Source organism: Tachyglossus aculeatus, chromosome 16 (assembly GCF_015852505.1).
Source record: "Tachyglossus aculeatus isolate mTacAcu1 chromosome 16, mTacAcu1.pri, whole genome shotgun sequence".
Lineage (NCBI taxonomy): Eukaryota > Metazoa > Chordata > Mammalia > Monotremata > Tachyglossidae > Tachyglossus > Tachyglossus aculeatus.
Genome location: NC_052081.1, coordinates 455,118 through 473,123, shown reverse-complemented (window position 1 = coordinate 473,123; position 18,006 = coordinate 455,118). Strand labels below are relative to the sequence as shown.

Sequence of the window (18,006 nt, the reverse complement as noted above, 5' to 3'; positions counted from 1 at the left end):
TGTCTTGCAAGGATCACAGCCTCAGGTGGAAGGAGAACAGGTTTTTAATCCCTATTTTTACAGATGAGGAGCCTAAGGCTCCAAGAAATTGAGCAACTCTCCCAAGGTTACACAACAAGCAAGTGGCAGAACTAGAACTAGAACCCAGGACTTCTGACTTTCAGGCCCCTGCTCTTTCCACTAATCCATACTGTCTAGTTTTGGCTCTGCCACCTGTTGGCTGTGCGACCTTGGGAAAGTCAATTTCTCTGACAGAGTTTTAGACAGTAAGCCCCAGGTTGGGCAGAAACTGTGTCCCATCTGATGAACTTAATCCACTCCAGCCCTTAGCACAGTTCTTGGCTCAGGGTAAGCCCTTAGTCAGTGTCATCTTTATGGTGGAGACCAACAAGCCCCAGTCATGCTAGGAAAGTCTTGCATCCACTTGGAGCCTGTGGTTCAACTGGCCTTCAGTCTTCTCTTCCCCAGGTTGAGGAACCCCAGCTCCCTCCACTTTCCTCATCAATGTTATTTTCCAAACCTTCTAGTTACCTTTTGTGGTTCTTCTTCACACCCTCTCTGGGGCTTCCACAAACATCTCTCATTTTGGATTCCAGAAGTGGCTCGTTGCCCTGATGCCAAACCCATGGGTCAAAGTCCTCACAATTGCTGGGCTTTTATCTGCCAGGATCCACACCCCCAGCATCCTATTGACTCAATGACAGGGTGACACTGAAAACTCCCTGTTGGCTTTTAGTCCACAAGACGCATTAGATCGTTTTGCTGTTGGCTTGGGGTCCATGAGAAGCCCGAGAGCTGTTTGCTGTTGCCTTGGGGTCCATGAAGAACATGAGATTGTTCTGCTGTTGACTTAGGGTCTACGAGGAGCATGAGATAGATCTGTTGGTCCCTTGAGGGCCACATGGAGCACAAGTCTGTTCTGTTGTTGGCTTGGGGTCCACGAGGAGCACTAGAGCAATCTGCTGTTGGCTTGGTGTCAGTGAGGAGCATGAGATGGGTCTCCTGTTGGCTTGGGGTCCACCGAGGAGCCCGAGAGACATTTACTGTTAGTGTGAGGTTCATGGGGAGCATGAGATCTGCTTTAGACTCTCTTGCCTGGTTGTGCTTGGGCCATTGTTTTTTCTCCCTAGGTGGATTTCCCACACTGGTTCTTTCTGAACTTCATTCTGTGCTCTCAGAGGTTTTCCCGATTTTCCCAAATCCCTTTACATTCTGATCCAAGGTATTGACCACCACTCCCTCCCAATTTAGCATGATCTGGAGGCTTCATGAGTGTAATGCTGTTTCCATATTGGAGAAGTGCCCAGTGGGTATTCAATAAATACCCTTATTAGTAACTACTACTATTGAGTCCTTCATTGTGCCCTTCCCCACGCCCTTAGAAACAGTGATAATATTTTGTTGAGCATTCATTCATTCATTCAATCGTATTTATTGAGCACTTACTGTGTGCAGAGCACTGTACTAAGCGCTTGGGAAGTACAAGTTGGCAACATATAGAGACGGTCCCTACCCAACAGTGGGCTCACAGTCTAGAAGGGGGAGACAGAGAACAAAACAAAACATATTAACAAAATAAAATAAATAGAATAAATATGTACAAGTAAAATAAATAAATAGAGTAATAAATACGTACAAACATATGTACATATATACAGGTGCTCTGGGGAGGGGAAGGAGGTAAGGTGGGACGGATGGAGAGGGGGATAAGGGGGAGAGGTAGGAGGGGGCTTAGTCTGGGAAGGCCTCCTGGAGAAGATGAGCTCTCAGTAGGGCCTTAAAGGGAGGAAGAGAGCTAGCTTGGCGGATGTGTGGAGGGAGGGCATTGCAGGCCAGGGGGATGACGTGGGCCAGGGGTCGACGGTGGGATAGGCGAGAACGAGGCACGGTGAGGAGATAAGCGGCCAAAGAGTGGAGGGTGTAGGCTGGGCTGTAGAAGGAGAGAAGGGAGGTGTGGTAGGAGAGGGCGAGGTGATGGAGAGCCTTGAAGCCGAGGGTGAGGAGTTTCTGCCTGATGCGTAGGTTGATTGGTAGCCACTGGAGATTTTTGAGGATTTTTGAGCACCTACTACTTGCAACGTACTGAGCTGAATGCTTGGGAAGTACAATAGAAACTTGAAACAGTCTTTCAGACTGTGAGCCCGTTGTTGGGTGGGGACCGTCTCTATATGTTGCTGACTTGTACTTCCCAAGCGCTTAGTACTGTGCTCTGCACAGTACTCCCCCTTCCCTTTCCTTCCCTTCCTTTGAAGCCCACATTATTCGCCTCTACCACCCCCTCCAGATTCTTGTAGCCGTCATCTACCGCCCTCCGGGCCCCACTTCCAACTTCTTTAACGACTTTGACCCCTTCCTCACATTCCTTCTCTCCTTCTCCATGCCCACTCTGATCCTCGGAGACTTCAATATCCACATGGATATCCCTAACGACTCCTCTGCCGCCCGCCTTCTATCTCTCCTTGACGCTGCCAACCTCTTCCTCCACCCCACCTCACCCACTCACCAACTTGGTCATACCCTCGACCTCATCATCTCCTACCGCTGCACTGTGTCCACCCTCACCAACTCTGTGATCCCTCTCTCTGATCATAATCTTCTCACCTGCCTCCTCACTCACACTCCTTTCCCCTGTAAATCCGTATTACTCCCTCACAGAGATCTCCGCTCTCTGGACCCCACCCATCTTTCGGAGCGCCTCACACCCCACCTCGCCACCCTCTCCTCTCTACCCAGTCTTGATGATCAGATTACTGCTCTCAACTCTACCCTTTCTACTCAGCTAGACTCGCTCGCTCCCCTTTCCCTTCGCCGCTCTCGCACCACTAACCCACAGCCCTGGATCACTGCCACTGTCCGCCTCCTTCGCTCTTATGCTCGAGCTGCTGAACGCTGCTGGCGAAAGTCTAAACACCATGCCAACCTCGTTCACTTCAAGTTTATCCTTTCCTGCCTTAACTCAGCCCTCTCTTCTGCCAGACAAAACTATTTCTCCTCCCTTATTGACACCCATGCCCATCACCCCCGCCAGCTCTTCCGTACATTCAACTCCCTTCTCAGGCCCCCGGTTCCTCCCCCTCCTCCTTCCCTCACCCCCAACGATCTGGCCTCCTACTTCATTAACAAAATTAAATCCATCAGGTCCGACCTCCCCAAAGTCTCTTCCCCCCCTTTCTCCAACCCCCCGGCTCTCAACACTCTCTGCTACTCTCCCATCCTTCCCAGCGGTATCCTCAGAGGAACTCTCCTCCCTCCTCTCAAGTGCTACTCCGGCCACCTGTGCTTCTGACCCCATTCCCTCTCATCTTATGAAATCTCTCGCTCCATCCCTTCTCCCCTCCTTAACTTCCATCTTCAACCGCTCACTCTCCACTGGTTCCTTCCCCTCTGCCTTCAAACATGCCCATGTCTCTCCCATCCTAAAAAAACCCTCTCTTGACCCCACCTCACCTTCTAGTTATCGTCCCATATCCCTCCTACCATTCCTTTCCAAACTCCTTGAACGAGTTGTCTACACGCGCTGCCTAGAATTCCTCAACAACAACTCTCTCCTCGACCCCCTCCAGTCTGGCTTCCGTCCCCTTCATTCCACGGAAACTGCGCTCTCAAAGGTCACCAATGACCTCCTGCTTGCCAAATCCAACGGCTCATACTCTGTCCTAATCCTCCTCGACCTCTCAGCTGCCTTTGACACTGTGGACCACCCCCTTCTCCTCAACACGTTATCTGACCTTGGCTTCACAGACTCCGTCCTCTCCTGGTTCTCCTCTTATCTCTCCGGTCGTTCTTTCTCAGTCTCTTTTGCAGGCTCCTCCTCCCCCTCCCATCCTCTTACTGTGGGGGTTCCCCAAGGTTCAGTGCTTGGTCCCCTTCTGTTCTCAATCTACACTCACTCCCTTGGTGACCTCATTCGCTCCCACGGCTTCAACTATCATCTCTACGCTGATGACACCCAGATCTACATCTCTGCCCCTGCTCTCTCCCCCTCCCTCCAGGCTCGCATCTCCTCCTGCCTTCAGGACATCTCCATCTGGATGTCCGCCCGCCACCTAAAGCTCAACATGTCGAAGACTGAGCTCCTTGTCTTCCCTCCCAAACCTTGTCCTCTCCCTGACTTTCCCATCTCTGTTGACGGCACTACCATCCTTCCCGTCTCACAAGCCCGCAACCTTGGTGTCATCCTCGACTCCGCTCTCTCATTCACCCCTCACATCCAAGCCGTCACCAAAACCTGCCGGTCTCAGCTCCGCAACATTGCCAAGATCCGCCCTTTCCTCTCCATCCAAACCGCTACCCTGCTAATTCAAGCTCTCATCCTATCCCGTCTGGACTACTGCACTAGCCTTCTCTCTGATCTCCCATCCTCGTGTCTCTCTCCACTTCAATCCATACTTCATGCTGCTGCCCGGATTATCTTTGTCCAGAAACGCTCTGGACATATTACTCCCCTCCTCAAAAACCTCCAATGGCTACCGATCAATCTGCGCATCAAGCAGAAACTCCTCACCCTGGGCTTCAAGGCTCTCCATCACCTCGCCCCCTCCTACCTCACCTCCCTTCTCTCCTTCTACTGCCCAGCCCGCACCCTCCGCTCCTCCACCACTAATCTCCTCACTGTACCTCGCTCTCGCCTGTCCCGCCATCGACCCCCGGCCCACGTCATCCCCCGGGCCTGGAATGCCCTCCCTCTGCCAATCCGCCAAGCTAGCTCTCTTCCTCCCTTCAAGGCCCTGCTGAGAGCTCACCTCCTCCAGGAGGCCTTCCCAGACTGAGCCCCTTCTTTCCTCTCCCCCTCGTCCCCCTCTCCATCCCCCCGTCTTACCTCCTTCCCTTCCCCACAGCACCTGTATATATGTATATATGGTTGTACATATTTATTACTCTATTTATCTATTTATTTATTTATTTTACTTGTACATTTCTATCCTACTTATTTTATTTTGTTGGTATGTGTGGTTCTGTTCTCTGTCTCCCCCTTTTAGACTGTGAGCCCACTGTTGGGTAGGGACTGTCTCTATGTGATGCCAATTTGTACTTCCCAAGCGCTTAGTACAGTGCTCTGCACATAGTAAGCGCTCAATAAATACGATTGATTGATTGATTGATTAAGTGCTCAATAAATATGATCCAATGAATGAATAGAAACCCAAGACCCTTTCTCTGGTCTCAGAAAACTTACACAGTGCCCTTCACTGCATGAAAGAGACTTCAGCCCAGTAAATTCCAGCCTGAAGACGTCCTTAATTATAGTATTTGTTAAGCACTTACTATATGTCAGGCACTGTTCTAAATGCTGGAACAGATACAAGTTAATCAGGCTGGGCACAGTTACAGTCGCCGTCCCATATGAGGTTCACAATCTGAGTAGGAGGGAGAAAGAAGTTTTCAATCTTCATTTACAGATGAGGAAACTGAGGTCCAGAGAAATGAAGTGGCTTGCCCAAGGTCCCACAGCAGGCAATTGGCAGAACCAAGATTAGAACCCAGGTCCTCTGACTCCTAGGCCTGGGCTCTTTCCACTAAGTCCTGCTGCATCCTCTAGCCCTCCCTTCTCCTGGAGACTTGGTGTCAATTGTTATTTTCCACCTCAAGCTTCTCTCTGGGCAAGGCTGTTGCCATGAACCCCCTTTCTGGCTCCCCTAGGACCACCCTCTGGACCCCCTCCACCCCCATTAGAGAGGAGCAGAATTGGCAGATCTGAATTCTAGCTTTGGACTCATATCACAAAGGAAAATGGGCTCGGTTCTTGTTGGCCAAGTTTCCTCTCCTCAATTGGGACTCTTAACCTGAAATCCTAACTGCTTCTTTCCTTCCCTGCTTGAAGTGATTCTTGGGCCCGTCCCTAACGACCAGAGAAACAAGTTCCAATGCATGAAAAATTCAGCATCAGCACTACAAAACCATGTGTAAGAGCACATGGAAAACCAACATCGACTTCCCATAAAAATTAATGATGGGGTGGGGCACACAGCTGTCCAGCTGAGAGGAATTGAGCAAAATTGTATATTGGTGAATTATTCCCAATTGTATGAGGAGAGACCCTCCAACCAAAGCTGTGAGTGGCATAAATGAGGGACAGAGCTTGGAAGAAAAGGGGGAGTTAGAGTGGGCACTGGCCCAGGGATGTGGAATTCTTTTTGAGCATGACATCTCTCTGAATTGGGTTAATAGGAGATGAAGACTCCCCTCTAGAACTGTAAGCTCGTTGTGGGCAGGGAACATGGCTACCAACTTTTGTACTGTACAAGTGCTTGTTCTCTGTGTATAGTAAGTGCTCAATGAATACTATTAATGACTGATGATGATGCCAATGATGTTGGTGGTCCCCATTATCAGCATTTACTGAGCTTGTGCTGTGGGGAGGGTACTATACTTGGTGCTTGGGAGCAGAGAATTCAAAATAAGATACGGTCTCTGGTCTTGAGGAGGTAACAATCTAATTAGGGCAATGGGCAGACTCAAGTTGTATTCATTAGATGGGAAGAATAGTGAAAACAGATACAACTGGTAAAAAGAAAAAAAGTAGCAAGCCTAAAATAAATATATAGAGTACACTGCGGGGGGGAAGGGTGACAGGTGTGTGTGTGTGTGTGTGTGTGTGTGTGTGTGTGTGTGTGTGTGTGTGTGTGTGTGTGTGTGTGTGTCTGTGCGCGCATGCATGCGGCTGATGTGATCAATCGTATTTATTGAGCACTTACTGTGTGTAGAGCACTGTACTAAGCGCTTGGGAAGTACAAGTTGGCAACATATAGAGACAGTCCCTACCCAACAGTGGGCTCACAGTCTAGAAGGGGGAGACAGAGAACAAAACCAAACATATTAACAAAATAAAATAAATAGAATAGATATGTACAAGTAAAATAGATAGAGTAATAAATATGTACAAACATATATACATATATACAGGTGTTGTGGGGAACAGAAGGAGGTAAGACAGGGGGATGGAGAGGGGAAGGGGGGAGAGGAAGGAGGGGGCTCAGTCTGGGAAGGCCTCCTGGAGGAGGTGAGCTCTCAGTAGGACCTTGAAGGGAGGAAGTGAGTTAGCTTGGCGGATGTTGGGAGGGAGGGCATTCCAGGCCGGGGGGCGGGGGTACTAGGGAGGCAGAGTTAATTCAGAGAAGGCCTCCTGGAGGAGGTATTCATTTTTAAGGAGGCTTTGAAAGTGAGGAGGAATGTGCTTTTGTGGATTTGAGATGGGAAGGCATTCCATGCAGGTGGACTGTCATGTGCTGTAGATCAGAGGCAGGAAAGTAGAGAGCTAAGAGAGAAGCTCAGGTAGCAGGTGAACTTGGGAACAAAGAGTGAGAGCTGGGTGATGACATTAATGTGAAAATGAGGTTGAAGGATTGGGATTAAAAATATGGTTGCATTTGTAAAAAAATAAATGCAAGCCCCTAGAGGACATAGAGCTAGCTAGATTATAAACTCCTTGAGGGTGGAGATTGTCTACTAATTCTATTGAACTCTCTCTAGGGCTTAGTGCTTTGCCCTCAGAGGTGATCTATATTTGTCTTTTGTATCTTTAGATGACACTAGATTATTTAGAGAAGCAGCATGGCTTAGTGGAAAGAGCACGGGCCCGTGGTTTTTCTCCACTAGTCACTGGAAAAAAAACCTTTTAACTACACACTCCCTGAGTCACGTGTAACTTTCAGATGAAATAAAACACAGCAGATGAGGAGGTACCCTTGTGATGGAAGCAAAAGAAACCCAGAGCTATCTGCTCCCAAGTTGGAATAGGCAGCAGGCTCAAGCGATGGTGCCTGGTGGGTTCTAGGCTCCACCCTCCTGAAGTACTAGAGAAGCTGAGGTACTAGAGAAGTCTTTATAGGATCAAGCGACCGATACCACCTCCCATACCGCACACTATCTCAACACTTGCATTCTACAGCTTTCTTGGGGGCCACCAGGATCCTGAAAAGACCCTACACCAACCAGCTCAAAGTTGAGTTCTGATCAGGCCCTGAACCGGAAGTCATCCTGTCTTAGTCACTGACTCAGACCTGGAGAGTAACCCCTGAGGAACTTGGCTCCCATTCAGTCCTAGGTGGTCCCAGAATACTCTGAGCTATCACTGGATTTGAGGACCTCGCAAAATTCTGCTGAAGTTTTGGACTTCAGTATCACTTTTGCTGGCCTTGGAGACTTGTGCCACTGTTTAAGAGGAGACATTCATTGAATAGGAGCATTATGATAATGGTTGAGAGGAGCTTGTGGTACACTGTACTATGAGAGTGTCATATCTCACAATTCAAATTCACTAGCCATGAGGGACAAAGATGTGTCTCTAAATTTTTGGTCATGATACCATGACCCAGGTCCTTCAGACTCCTAAGGCTGTGCTCTATCCACTAGGCCATGCTGCTTCTCACTAAGCCACGCTGGGCCGAACAGTAGACTGACCAAATGGTGACATTTCTTGAGTTCTTATGTTTGAGGTAAATGTGAAACTTATGCTGTAAGGGTACAGTTGACAGGAAATCTTGGGAGTAACTCTGCTTATGGCTCTGCTTAGAAACTCTACAAACAACTGTCCTCTTGAAGGTGGAGGACTTGTTGTAGCTCCGGCTTACGTTACTGCCATCTGGGGCGCCGACTGGTCCTCCTCGAATCCTTTTCTTCACAAACGGACCGAGTGAAGCCAATGCCATTTAGGCTCCAAAAGAGTGGAGCCTGGCAGCCCACATGACAGATTGAAACAAAAAACACAAATCCAAACTCTGAGCCATTGTTCTCAGATGAGCCTCAGTAACCTTTCAGTGAATTGAGACTCTGCCAGCTAAGTCCTGACTAAAGGCAGGAAGAAGATATTTTCTGGTGATTCCAGGCAGGCTTCACGAGTCCACAGCCTCTGGCTGATTGAGCACAATAGGAGGCAGAGATCTACTTAGAAACTACACAAATCCCATTTCTTACAAAGTGAAATTAACTTTTATTTTCTAATTTAAAGAGAATAAACGAAGAAGAGTCTTGTTTGGGGTCTCAGAGAAATAAAGTGACTATGATGTCAGTGAAGGAAACAGCAAAAGGCACTATGGTAGCTATACAATTCAGTGATCTCTTGTTCTCACTGGTTTGTCCCATCTCACTTGTTTCATCCACGTTACATTTTTCTTCCTCCTAAGTTCCGGGTCCTGGTCTTTCAGATGATTCCTTGCCTTGGTCTTCTGTATCAGTTTCTCAATTACTCCAAAAAAGGTGGCGAGGAGAAAGGATGCAGCAAACAGCAGGAGTCGCACAAGGAGAGCCACTATGGTCAAAAAGGGCTTACGCGGCTCGTTGCTTTTCCCTGCGGGGCCGCTGTCGATGCTGCCTCCGAAACCGAGTAACTCACAGAACGGTGGGGACCAGCCGTAGTTGCAGTGGCAGTGTCTCTGATTGTTGCATAGCCCTCGCTTGTTGCACTTGTCTGGGGTGCAGTCAAAGTGGAGGACAGAGGCATTCTGGCAGGTCCTGTTAATACACATCTTGCCTGGGCCGCAGGGGGTACCATCTTCCACAGCCCCAATATCTTGCAACCCCATTGCATTCATTGACATATGGTAGTCGATCCCCCAGCACATGATATTGATCTCTTTCAGATGAGTCTGAATGAGCGTCGTGTGCTCTGGCATGGGAGGCAGGGCTTTCACATTGCTGCACTGCACTCTCCCGCACAGTACGTCCTCAGCTGCACACCTCATGTACCTGTTCTGTGAAATGCCACAGTTACCAAACCGGTCACCTTTTGAATTTAATTCATTATAGCACCTCAAGGGAGCATTCTTTGCTTGGAGACCGAAAATGTTTTGGCACTGCCGGAGGTGAAGATAACAACCCTTGTGATAGCAGTGGCCGTTGTCGTTACAGAGGGTTCCGTCTTGCACATACACATCTTCTGGACAAAGTGGCGTGGTCCCGTTACAAAACTCTTCTAGATCACACTCATTTTGTTTTTCTCTGCATATTTTTCCAGCTGGAAGAAGCTGACACTGCTCACAGCATAGTCCAGAAGTGCATTTCGCCCCAGGCCTCATCTTACAGTTTGGCTGACAGCAGGGATCTGCCTGGCACTCTTTCTTTGTGCCGCAGTCGCACTCCTCTCCCATTTCTACCTGTTTGTTGCCACACTGGGGCTCCGCAACCTCCTCCGGGAAGTTGTTCAGACATTCGGCCCCAGAGGTTACAAAGTCAAAGTAGCTTTGAGAACTGCAGTTACTGAAATGATAGGCGTAGGCATTCACCGCATTCATTATGCAGGCCTTTTGGGCACACTTGCAGTCTTGGCCGTCATGAAGCATGCCCAGGGAATGGCCCAGTTCGTGGGCCACAAGGACCGCATCCATAATGAGGTTCAGACCCCTTTGCGAGGTGGTAGATGCCATGAGCTCGGTTCTGCTGCAAACAGATGCTACATTGGCCCATCCCAGAGTGTCGTCGTACTTCTGAAATGCAAAGAAGTGAGCATGGTCGTAGTGGGCCCGTGGGAGCCAATGCGTCACTTGCCAGGCTTGGAATTCCAGGAACACTTCGAGCAAATCTTTGTAGTCAACGTTTATTTGATTCGACTCTGTCCAAATCTCAATGGCAGACAGCGAAATGTCGGCATTGAGGGGCTCATAAAACGAATCCATAAAGTTTATTATGATCAGCGTTTCTCTCAACACCTCTGATACATTACGATTCTTGAATTTGAATCTCAGGTGGTCCACTACCACCCCCAACTCCACGTGCTTCGGGTGCTTAACGGAAACGGAAGAGTCTAGGCGCTTGGGGCGATCCGGCGGCTGGCTCTGGGCCAGCTGGCGGGCCATCACCCGGTCGGTGAGGCCGCAGGTCCGGCTGCCCAGCGGCCGGTCGTCCAGCCGGGACACCCGGTGCTCGAAGGTGGCGGAGGCCGGCAGGGGCTCCACCTGGTAGAGGCGGCCGTGCAGCTGCAGCATCCCCCAGAGCCCCCGGAAGCAGGTGCTGAAGGTGGCCAGGGAATCCGGGGCGCCCTCCACGGCCCCGCGGTAGTAGCAGTCGTGGGGCACGGGGGGCTGCTCCTCCACCAGCTCGCCCCGGGCCGTGAAGGTGAAGACGGGCAGGCGGCGGGGCAGCAGCAGCTGCTTGGGCCGCAGGTGCAGCACGTGCCTCCGGCCGTCGAGGGGCAGCAGGTAGGACAGCCGGCCGGGCTCCTGGGCCTCCCCGCCCCGGGGGGTCAGCCTCCGGGGGATGACCACTTCGGACCAGGAGAAGCCCCACGGGTCGGGCTCGGGGGCGGCGAGGAGGCAGCCGAGGCCCAGCAGCAGGAGCGCGGGCCCCGACGGCCCCATGGCGCCCGGCCCCGCCGGCAGGGGGCGGGGCGGAGCGGGGCCGGCCAGCGCGTGCCTCAACCGCCCGTCATCTTACGCGGCTCAACGGCGCCTCCGCCTGGCGGGCCCGCGCGTGCGCCCTCCACCGGCCGTTGAGGCTTGCCCACGCTTGAGGGGAAAGGGCGGGAAAGTTGGGCAAATGGTCGGCAGCACGAGGGAAAAGTGGGGGAGAGAGAGAGAGAGAGGGATTAACATTCGTGTGGACTAACCCTCGCTTCCCCATCCCCGGGGCACACACTGTCTTGCGCCCTATGCAGACCTCTGAACTGGGTACGTTGGAGAGTACAAGAAAGGTAATGGGTATGGCCTCCTGCTTTGAGGAGCTTAAAGTCATTTTGCATGTTTTTCAACTCCTCATGTAATATTATTTTTAGTGAGAACTAGTGTGCCGGAAGACTAATTCATGTTTCCCCACTTCCCTTTTCCTCCCAGCGACTGTAAGAATGGAGGGTCACAGGGAAGCATGAAGTTCAGGCCTCTAAGCACCGGACCCAGAACTCCCATATTCCGAGGCACCTACAAAGAGCAAGGAGCACGGACCAAGCAAGCCTCTGCCCGAGCATGGGCATCGCGCATTTCCAGGTCGGATATGGAGGTTGACTCAAGGTGGGCTGAGCAGCTTGGCTGGGACGTTCCCATCTCCAAGACCTGCGTAGTTTTCTAAAATTGCCCAGGATTGCGTACAGGACTGCAGCATGGCCTCAGCTATACTGGGACTTGTGAGGCCTGCAGTAGGCCATAACCAGGGTCAGCGGCAACAAAGTCATCACTGGCAAATCGTAATCGAGCAGGAGGTTAAGGATGGGCGTGAGGGAGGAAGAATGGGGAATTCTTCTACTTAGTTAGTCAAGGGTATTTTTTGAGCACCTGGGCAAGTACAGTAGAATTAGGCCGTGGAAATACCTCCGGATGGAGCTGTCCCCCTTCGGGGAGGTCTCATCCCTCTTCACCACAGAACAAATTCTGTACAAGGAGTGTACAATCTAATGGTGGAGACAGGCACTAAAATGAACGACAGGTTGGAGGAAGCAATAGACTGTAAAAAATAAATCCATAAATCCTTTGGGGGTGAATGATGTGCAAATGCTGAAGTGGCAGTAGAGGAGGAAATAGGGTGGGGAGATGAAAGATTAATCCAGGAAGGCCTTCTGGAGGAGATGTGGTTTCAAAAGGGCTTTGACGATGAGGAGAGCTGTGGTCTGCCAGAAGTGAAGTAGGAGAGGGCAGTTCAGGCAGCAGGGAGGGTGTGAGCAAGAGGTCAGGGGTGGGAATGACAAGCACAATCCCCTAACTAGCCTTGTGTAGCTCCTGACTTGCCCCAACCAGTCAGTGATATTTATTGAGCACTTGGTGAGTGTGAGGCAGAGCTCTAAGCACTCGGGAAAGTGAGGCAGTAGCAAGTTACAAATGCTTTGCCCGCAAGGAGCTTATGTTGTAGTGGAGGACACAGATGAAAATTATCTAGAAAGTAGTGAAAGCTGGCAGAAGAACAAATAGGAAGCAATAAGCTGTGCAAACACGTCAGAATGAAACAGCAGAACAAAGAACCGAGGGTCCAGACCTATATTAAATGTCAAATAATAATAGTTGTGGTATCCTTTAAGCACTTGCTGAGCACTGTACTAAGTGATGAGGTAGATACAAGATAATCAAGGGAAGCAGCATGGCCTAGTGGGTAAAGTCTGCGCTTGAGTGCCAGAGGACCTGGGTTCTAATCCTGACTCTGCCATTTGTCTGCTCTGTGGCCTTGGGCAAGTCACTTAACTTGTATCTACTCCAGACCTTAGGACAGTGCTTGACACATAATAAGGGCTTAACAAATACCATCAAATAAAATCAAATTGGCCACAATCCCTGTCCCATGTGGGCCTCCCAGTCTAGCAAGGAGAGGAAATCAATGTACATGAGTGCTGAAATAGGAATAAAATCCTCAAGTGTTAAGGGTGAGCACTGGGCTGATGTGACAAGGGTGTTGTGAATTAGTCAGTGAAGGCTTCCCAGAAGATTGAGTGACTGAATGAATGACTTGCTAAAGAGAGGACTGATGTTACCAATGAGAGGACAAATGGAAAGAAGCATTTGGATCAAAGAAGGCAAGTTCATTAGTTGAGAAAGAAAAGAAGCGTTTCCCTAAGCCGGTCCATATTTTAGATCAGCAGAAACAAAGTTATGTAAATGATGGTTATTTGCAGCCCTATAACCTTTCCAGAGGAACCTCAGCTGATGTCGGGTAATTATTTGTCACCAGAATCTAATACTTTTCTCTCCATGGGCCAAGTCATTTTTGGAGGCTTTGCGTGGTGTGATGAGAATCAGAAATACCTTTGCCATCCGTCACCCCTGAGAATCCTTGGAGCGAGCTCCATCTGCCTGTGTTTAGCTAGCAACCAGAGTCGCGTTGCTAGCCTGAAGGTTGCCCCATGTGAACCCATCAATCAGTGAGCTAGAGTTTTCAGCCCCACTGACATTACAACGGAGGTCAACGAAGTAGTTTTAACTCCTCTGTTGCTCTGGGGAGGCTTTGCAGATGGTTTTTGGGAAATGAAATTCTGAGGTGGCCAAAAATGGAATTTCTCTTTTTCTGTTGATTGTCAGGGAGGTGCCAGGAAGATTTAAGAGCTACCACCCTTCAGTCCTCCGCAGTCTCCCTTTCCCCTTCTGCAGGACCACACTCCAGCGGATGATCCTCCATTTTCCCTCAGGCAGACATAGATATACATTGCCTAAATTTGTAGGGAGGTGAGGGAGACTTTAGCACTACCTCCCTCCCCCGACCCACCCCACACCAGGAAGCATTGACTCTAGAAACAACAAAAACCAAACCTGGGGAAAGAACTCAACCTCCTCTCCCCAGTTCTCCCCTCCTTAAAGGAAGGAGCAGTCTGCTGCAAGTCCAGTGCACATGTGTCCTGGACAAGAGCAGAGTCTCACTTGCCTGAAAGGTAGATCTCAAGGCAGGGCTGGTGGCCAGCGCAGGTGATGTTTCTGTCTCTTTCTGAACAGACAGGCTGAAGTGAGGTGATGTGAGGTAATAGCTTGCCCTGCTGACAGCTCTCCAGTGGTAGAAAGTCACTTTGCTGTTTCACTCCAGTGCCAGATTGGAGAGGAAGAGGGGAAGCTCTTCTTTCTGTGCACCTAACCCTCCACACCCAAAGAATAATAATAATGATATTAAGCATTTGTTATGGGGCAAGCACTGTTCTAAGCAGTGGAGTAGATTCAAGTGAATTAGGTAGGCCAAAGTCCCTGTCCCACATGGGGCTTACAGCCTAAGTAGAAGGGAGAACAGGTAGTGAATCCCCTTTTTATTGATGAAAAAACTGAGGCCCAGAGAGGTGTAGTTACTTGCCCAAGGTCACCCAGCAGACAATTGGCAGAGCTGGGGTTAGAACCCAGGTCCTCTTGACTCCCAGGTCCAGGCTCTTTCCACTAGAGAATTGACCTAATGGAGTTTACTCATGGCTCCACTAGTGCTTCTTCCTCATTTTCCTCTTCATCGCTGAGTAATAATGAGAATTATTATGACAGTATCTGTTAAGCAGTTATTCTGTGCTAAGTACTAGGGTAGGTACACGATAATTCTACCAGTCCCAGTCCCTGTCCCACATGGGGCTCTCGTTCCAAGTAATTATTGAACATCTTACTGTCCTAGGTACCCTTTGATCTTGGACAACTCAATTTATGAACTGCATCTCAGTTGTAAAGAAGGAGTAAATCTATTGTTTTCCTCTTGCTACATACATGTTGCCATTAAGGTACATCAGGAGAGAATTGTGAATCTTTTGCGCAGAAAAAGATTGATTTTATTTGAATAGTCTGTTTCTCTAGTCCTTTCTCAACTGAACTACATCAGTTCTTTTAGCAGAAAAAAATGGTATTTCTTCCCGTTTTTGCTTGGCCTAAAAAGTACTGTTCTATAGTGCTGATGCCAGGTGTGCAGCTGCAATGACAGCTGAGCAGTTTTCTTGGCCTATATTGGGGAGTGGATTGTCATCGAGGCATATAAGGACATGATCAGCACCAGGATGGTGGGGGAGGTTGTCCCAACTCCCTCCTACTCAGGCCCCACAGCCAGTGTGTGGTTGTACACCTCCGAGAGTCTTCGACCTCAGCAGCACAAAGCCTCTGGCAGCACAATTGATTGCTCCAGTTTCACAACCTGACAATCAAGCTGTTGTTTGGCTCTGCCCAGGAGAAAGGCCATATGTCCTACAAGGGTGTGTGTGTGTGTGTGTGTGTGTGTGTGTGTGTGTGTGTGTGTGTGTGTGTGTGTGTGTGTGTGTGTGTAAGATGGGGGGACTCTTCTATCCCAGGAGGTATGCCCCTCACCACCTCCATTTGTGGGATGAATACTGGGGGTTGAAACCTAGGACAGTCCTTTGTCTATCCACATTTAGGAGGGAAGGCTGTCACAGTTGTCAACCCCGTGGTTGGCTCGTTTCCACCATCCTGCTCTCATTTTCCAACATTAGATAGGGCAAAATGCAGTCAGTCCAGGGAGGAATAGGAAGAAGAGGGTGGGGAGTTCACTGGTCTTTTTAGGTCCTCAAAACTGCCAGTGAGCTGGGGTTGGCGTTGGAGAACCCAGATGCCCTGGAGCTTCTCCAGGAAGAATCTGGGCCCTCCTCGGCATCAAATGAGTGCCTGCCAGCTCCTAATCAAGATAATCATGGGAGGGCAAGGGAAGTTTCAGGATACTAGGGTGGCTCTGTTCACTCTGAAGGGACAACCAACCCCTCCAGTGTGGCGACCCTGGCTGGGAGCAGACTCCCTGGGAGGGTAGGTCTCTCACACCTGTCCTAATCCTTACCTGGATCTGGAGGTCCTATTGAGACTGGTCTCTCAGCATTGAATTTCTGAGTGAGTGTTTGTGCGTAAGGATTTGAGAAGTTCTGACTCCAGAAAGTAGCATGCTCTTGGTATTCGAGGGGGCCACTTAGCAAACACGCTTCTGGGCATGAAGAGGAAAGTATAGTTCTATATGTTTTACTCATTTTCAGTACTTCGTAGTCGCCAAATTTTTGGTCATAGTAAGTGTGTGTGTGTGTGTGTGTGTGTGTGTGTGTGTGTGTGTGTGTGTGTGTGTCTTTGAGTGTACATTTGGTACTCATCCCTCTGTCAAACTTTCTTAATGGAAGCTGTTTGGGGAATGGGAGGGGTCAGGGGGTGGGGAAGGAAGGGTGGAGCCTGGATTGATTGGAAATTGGTGATTGACTGCAGAGAGAGTATGTTAACTCTCCATGCTCTGAGAATAAGATAGAATTCTCTCCATACCGTGTTGGGATTTCCCCCAGCCCAACCTTGCTTTCTTGTGTTGCTTTTGAAGCCCTGATGCAAAGAAGCAAGGAAGCGCTTTATTTGTCAGAGTCACTGCCTCCAGGAGAGAATGCGAGAGAAGAAGAAAGCCGTAAGGGGAGAGGAAGGAGAGAAAGGGTAGGGAGGGAAGAGATATTTCTTGCCTCCCCACTCATCATCAAAATAATAATAATAATGACAACCATGATTTTTGCTTGGCATTTTTATTCCCAAATCCCTCTCACAGTACTTAGCTCATTTTTGTCATGGTTGTTGTTATGCTCTCCCCCTTGTCAAAAGAATAATCAGGTAGATCAGTTGATGATGGTGAAAACAAACATCTGCATTTCAGTGCTTTGTGCCCTGGGTGCCCACCACCTCAGACTGTGGAGTCACCTCAGTCTGAAGGGCAGGTGTAGTCCAATGGACAAGGTTGCCTGGGATTGAAAGTATGGCTGAAGGCAGCTATGGACCTTAGTAGTCTTGACCAAACTAATAGTAATAATAATAATTATGGTATTTGTTAAGCGCTTACTATGTGCCAGGAACTGCACTAAATACTGGGGTGGACACAAGCAAATTAGGTTGGACATAGTCCCTGTTCTAGGTGGGGCTCACAGTCTCAATCCCCATTTTACAGATGAGGTAACTGAGGCACAGACCAATAAAGTGATTTGCCCAAGGTCACACAATAAACAAGTGGTGGAGCCAGCATTAGAACCCATGCCCTTCTGACTCTCAGGCCTGTGCTTTATCCATTGTGTCATGCCGCTTCTGTGCACAAATGGATTGTCCCCTCTTGTACTTTTGGACTGACTGTGTGCTGCACCTGATGATGATTTATTTTTGCCTTTTTATCTCGTGAGCAACTACAATTCCAGCGCATCCTGACTCCCTCCCTCCGGGGATCATGATTTCATTTTCCTGCCTCCCAGAAAGCACCACTAGCAATTCAGGAACACCCCATAGCTTCACAAGATTAGCTCTGAATGGGTTAGGAAGAATTTGACAAACCGGCCCCTGGCTTCTGTCACACAAGCAGATTTCCCAGGGCTCCATGTGATTTTCTTGGAGGCCCCTCACTGCTAAGCCACCTGGTCTGGCCCCAGACACCTTGCTAGGCATGTGGCACCCAATATGGGGGCTTTGCCAGGGCCAGACTCCCTCTATCCAGCAAACTAGACACACTCCCAGGATTCCAGGCTACTGAGTGGAGCTTCTAATGGAAGCGCTTTGGAGCTGGTGCTTCCAGGAATTGGAGATACTGGGTGGTGCCTAATCTGTACTGCTGAGGTGCAGGTTGCAAACCAGGACTTCTCCCATCGCTGAGTTAACTAGCAGATCTTTGGAAGCCGGTGGGGGAGGGGACCGGAGGAACTGA

General features: G+C 49.5%; 1 protein-coding gene and 1 long non-coding RNA gene across 4 annotated transcripts in view; one reads left to right on the top strand and one right to left on the bottom strand.

The window, feature by feature from the left end:
- Positions 1-8,911: 8,911 nt before the first annotated feature.
- On the bottom strand, positions 8,912-11,300 carry LOC119938388 (disintegrin and metalloproteinase domain-containing protein 30-like). The gene has a single exon (XM_038758207.1). The coding sequence runs from the start codon at positions 11,289-11,291 to the stop codon at positions 9,048-9,050; it is 2,244 nt and encodes a 747-aa protein (XP_038614135.1). The 5' UTR covers positions 11,292-11,300; the 3' UTR covers positions 8,912-9,047.
- Positions 11,301-11,422: 122 nt separating this feature from the next.
- Positions 11,423-18,006, top strand: part of LOC119938389 — a 33,897-nt gene continuing 27,313 nt past the window's right edge. For 2 of the 3 annotated variants that reach the window (XR_005454421.1, XR_005454420.1), the window contains exons 1-2: positions 11,423-11,600; positions 11,763-11,936. This is a non-coding gene — a long non-coding RNA (uncharacterized LOC119938389). Of the gene's footprint in view, positions 11,624-11,762; positions 11,937-18,006 lie in introns of all 3 variants that reach the window. The other variant, XR_005454422.1, reaches the window with a different exon arrangement.

What these genes read in the sequence shown, in the direction of transcription:
- LOC119938388 (XM_038758207.1), bottom strand. Translation starts at nt 11,291, where the DNA reads ATGGGGCCGTCGGGGCCCGCGCTCCTGCTGCTGGGCCTCGGCTGCCTC.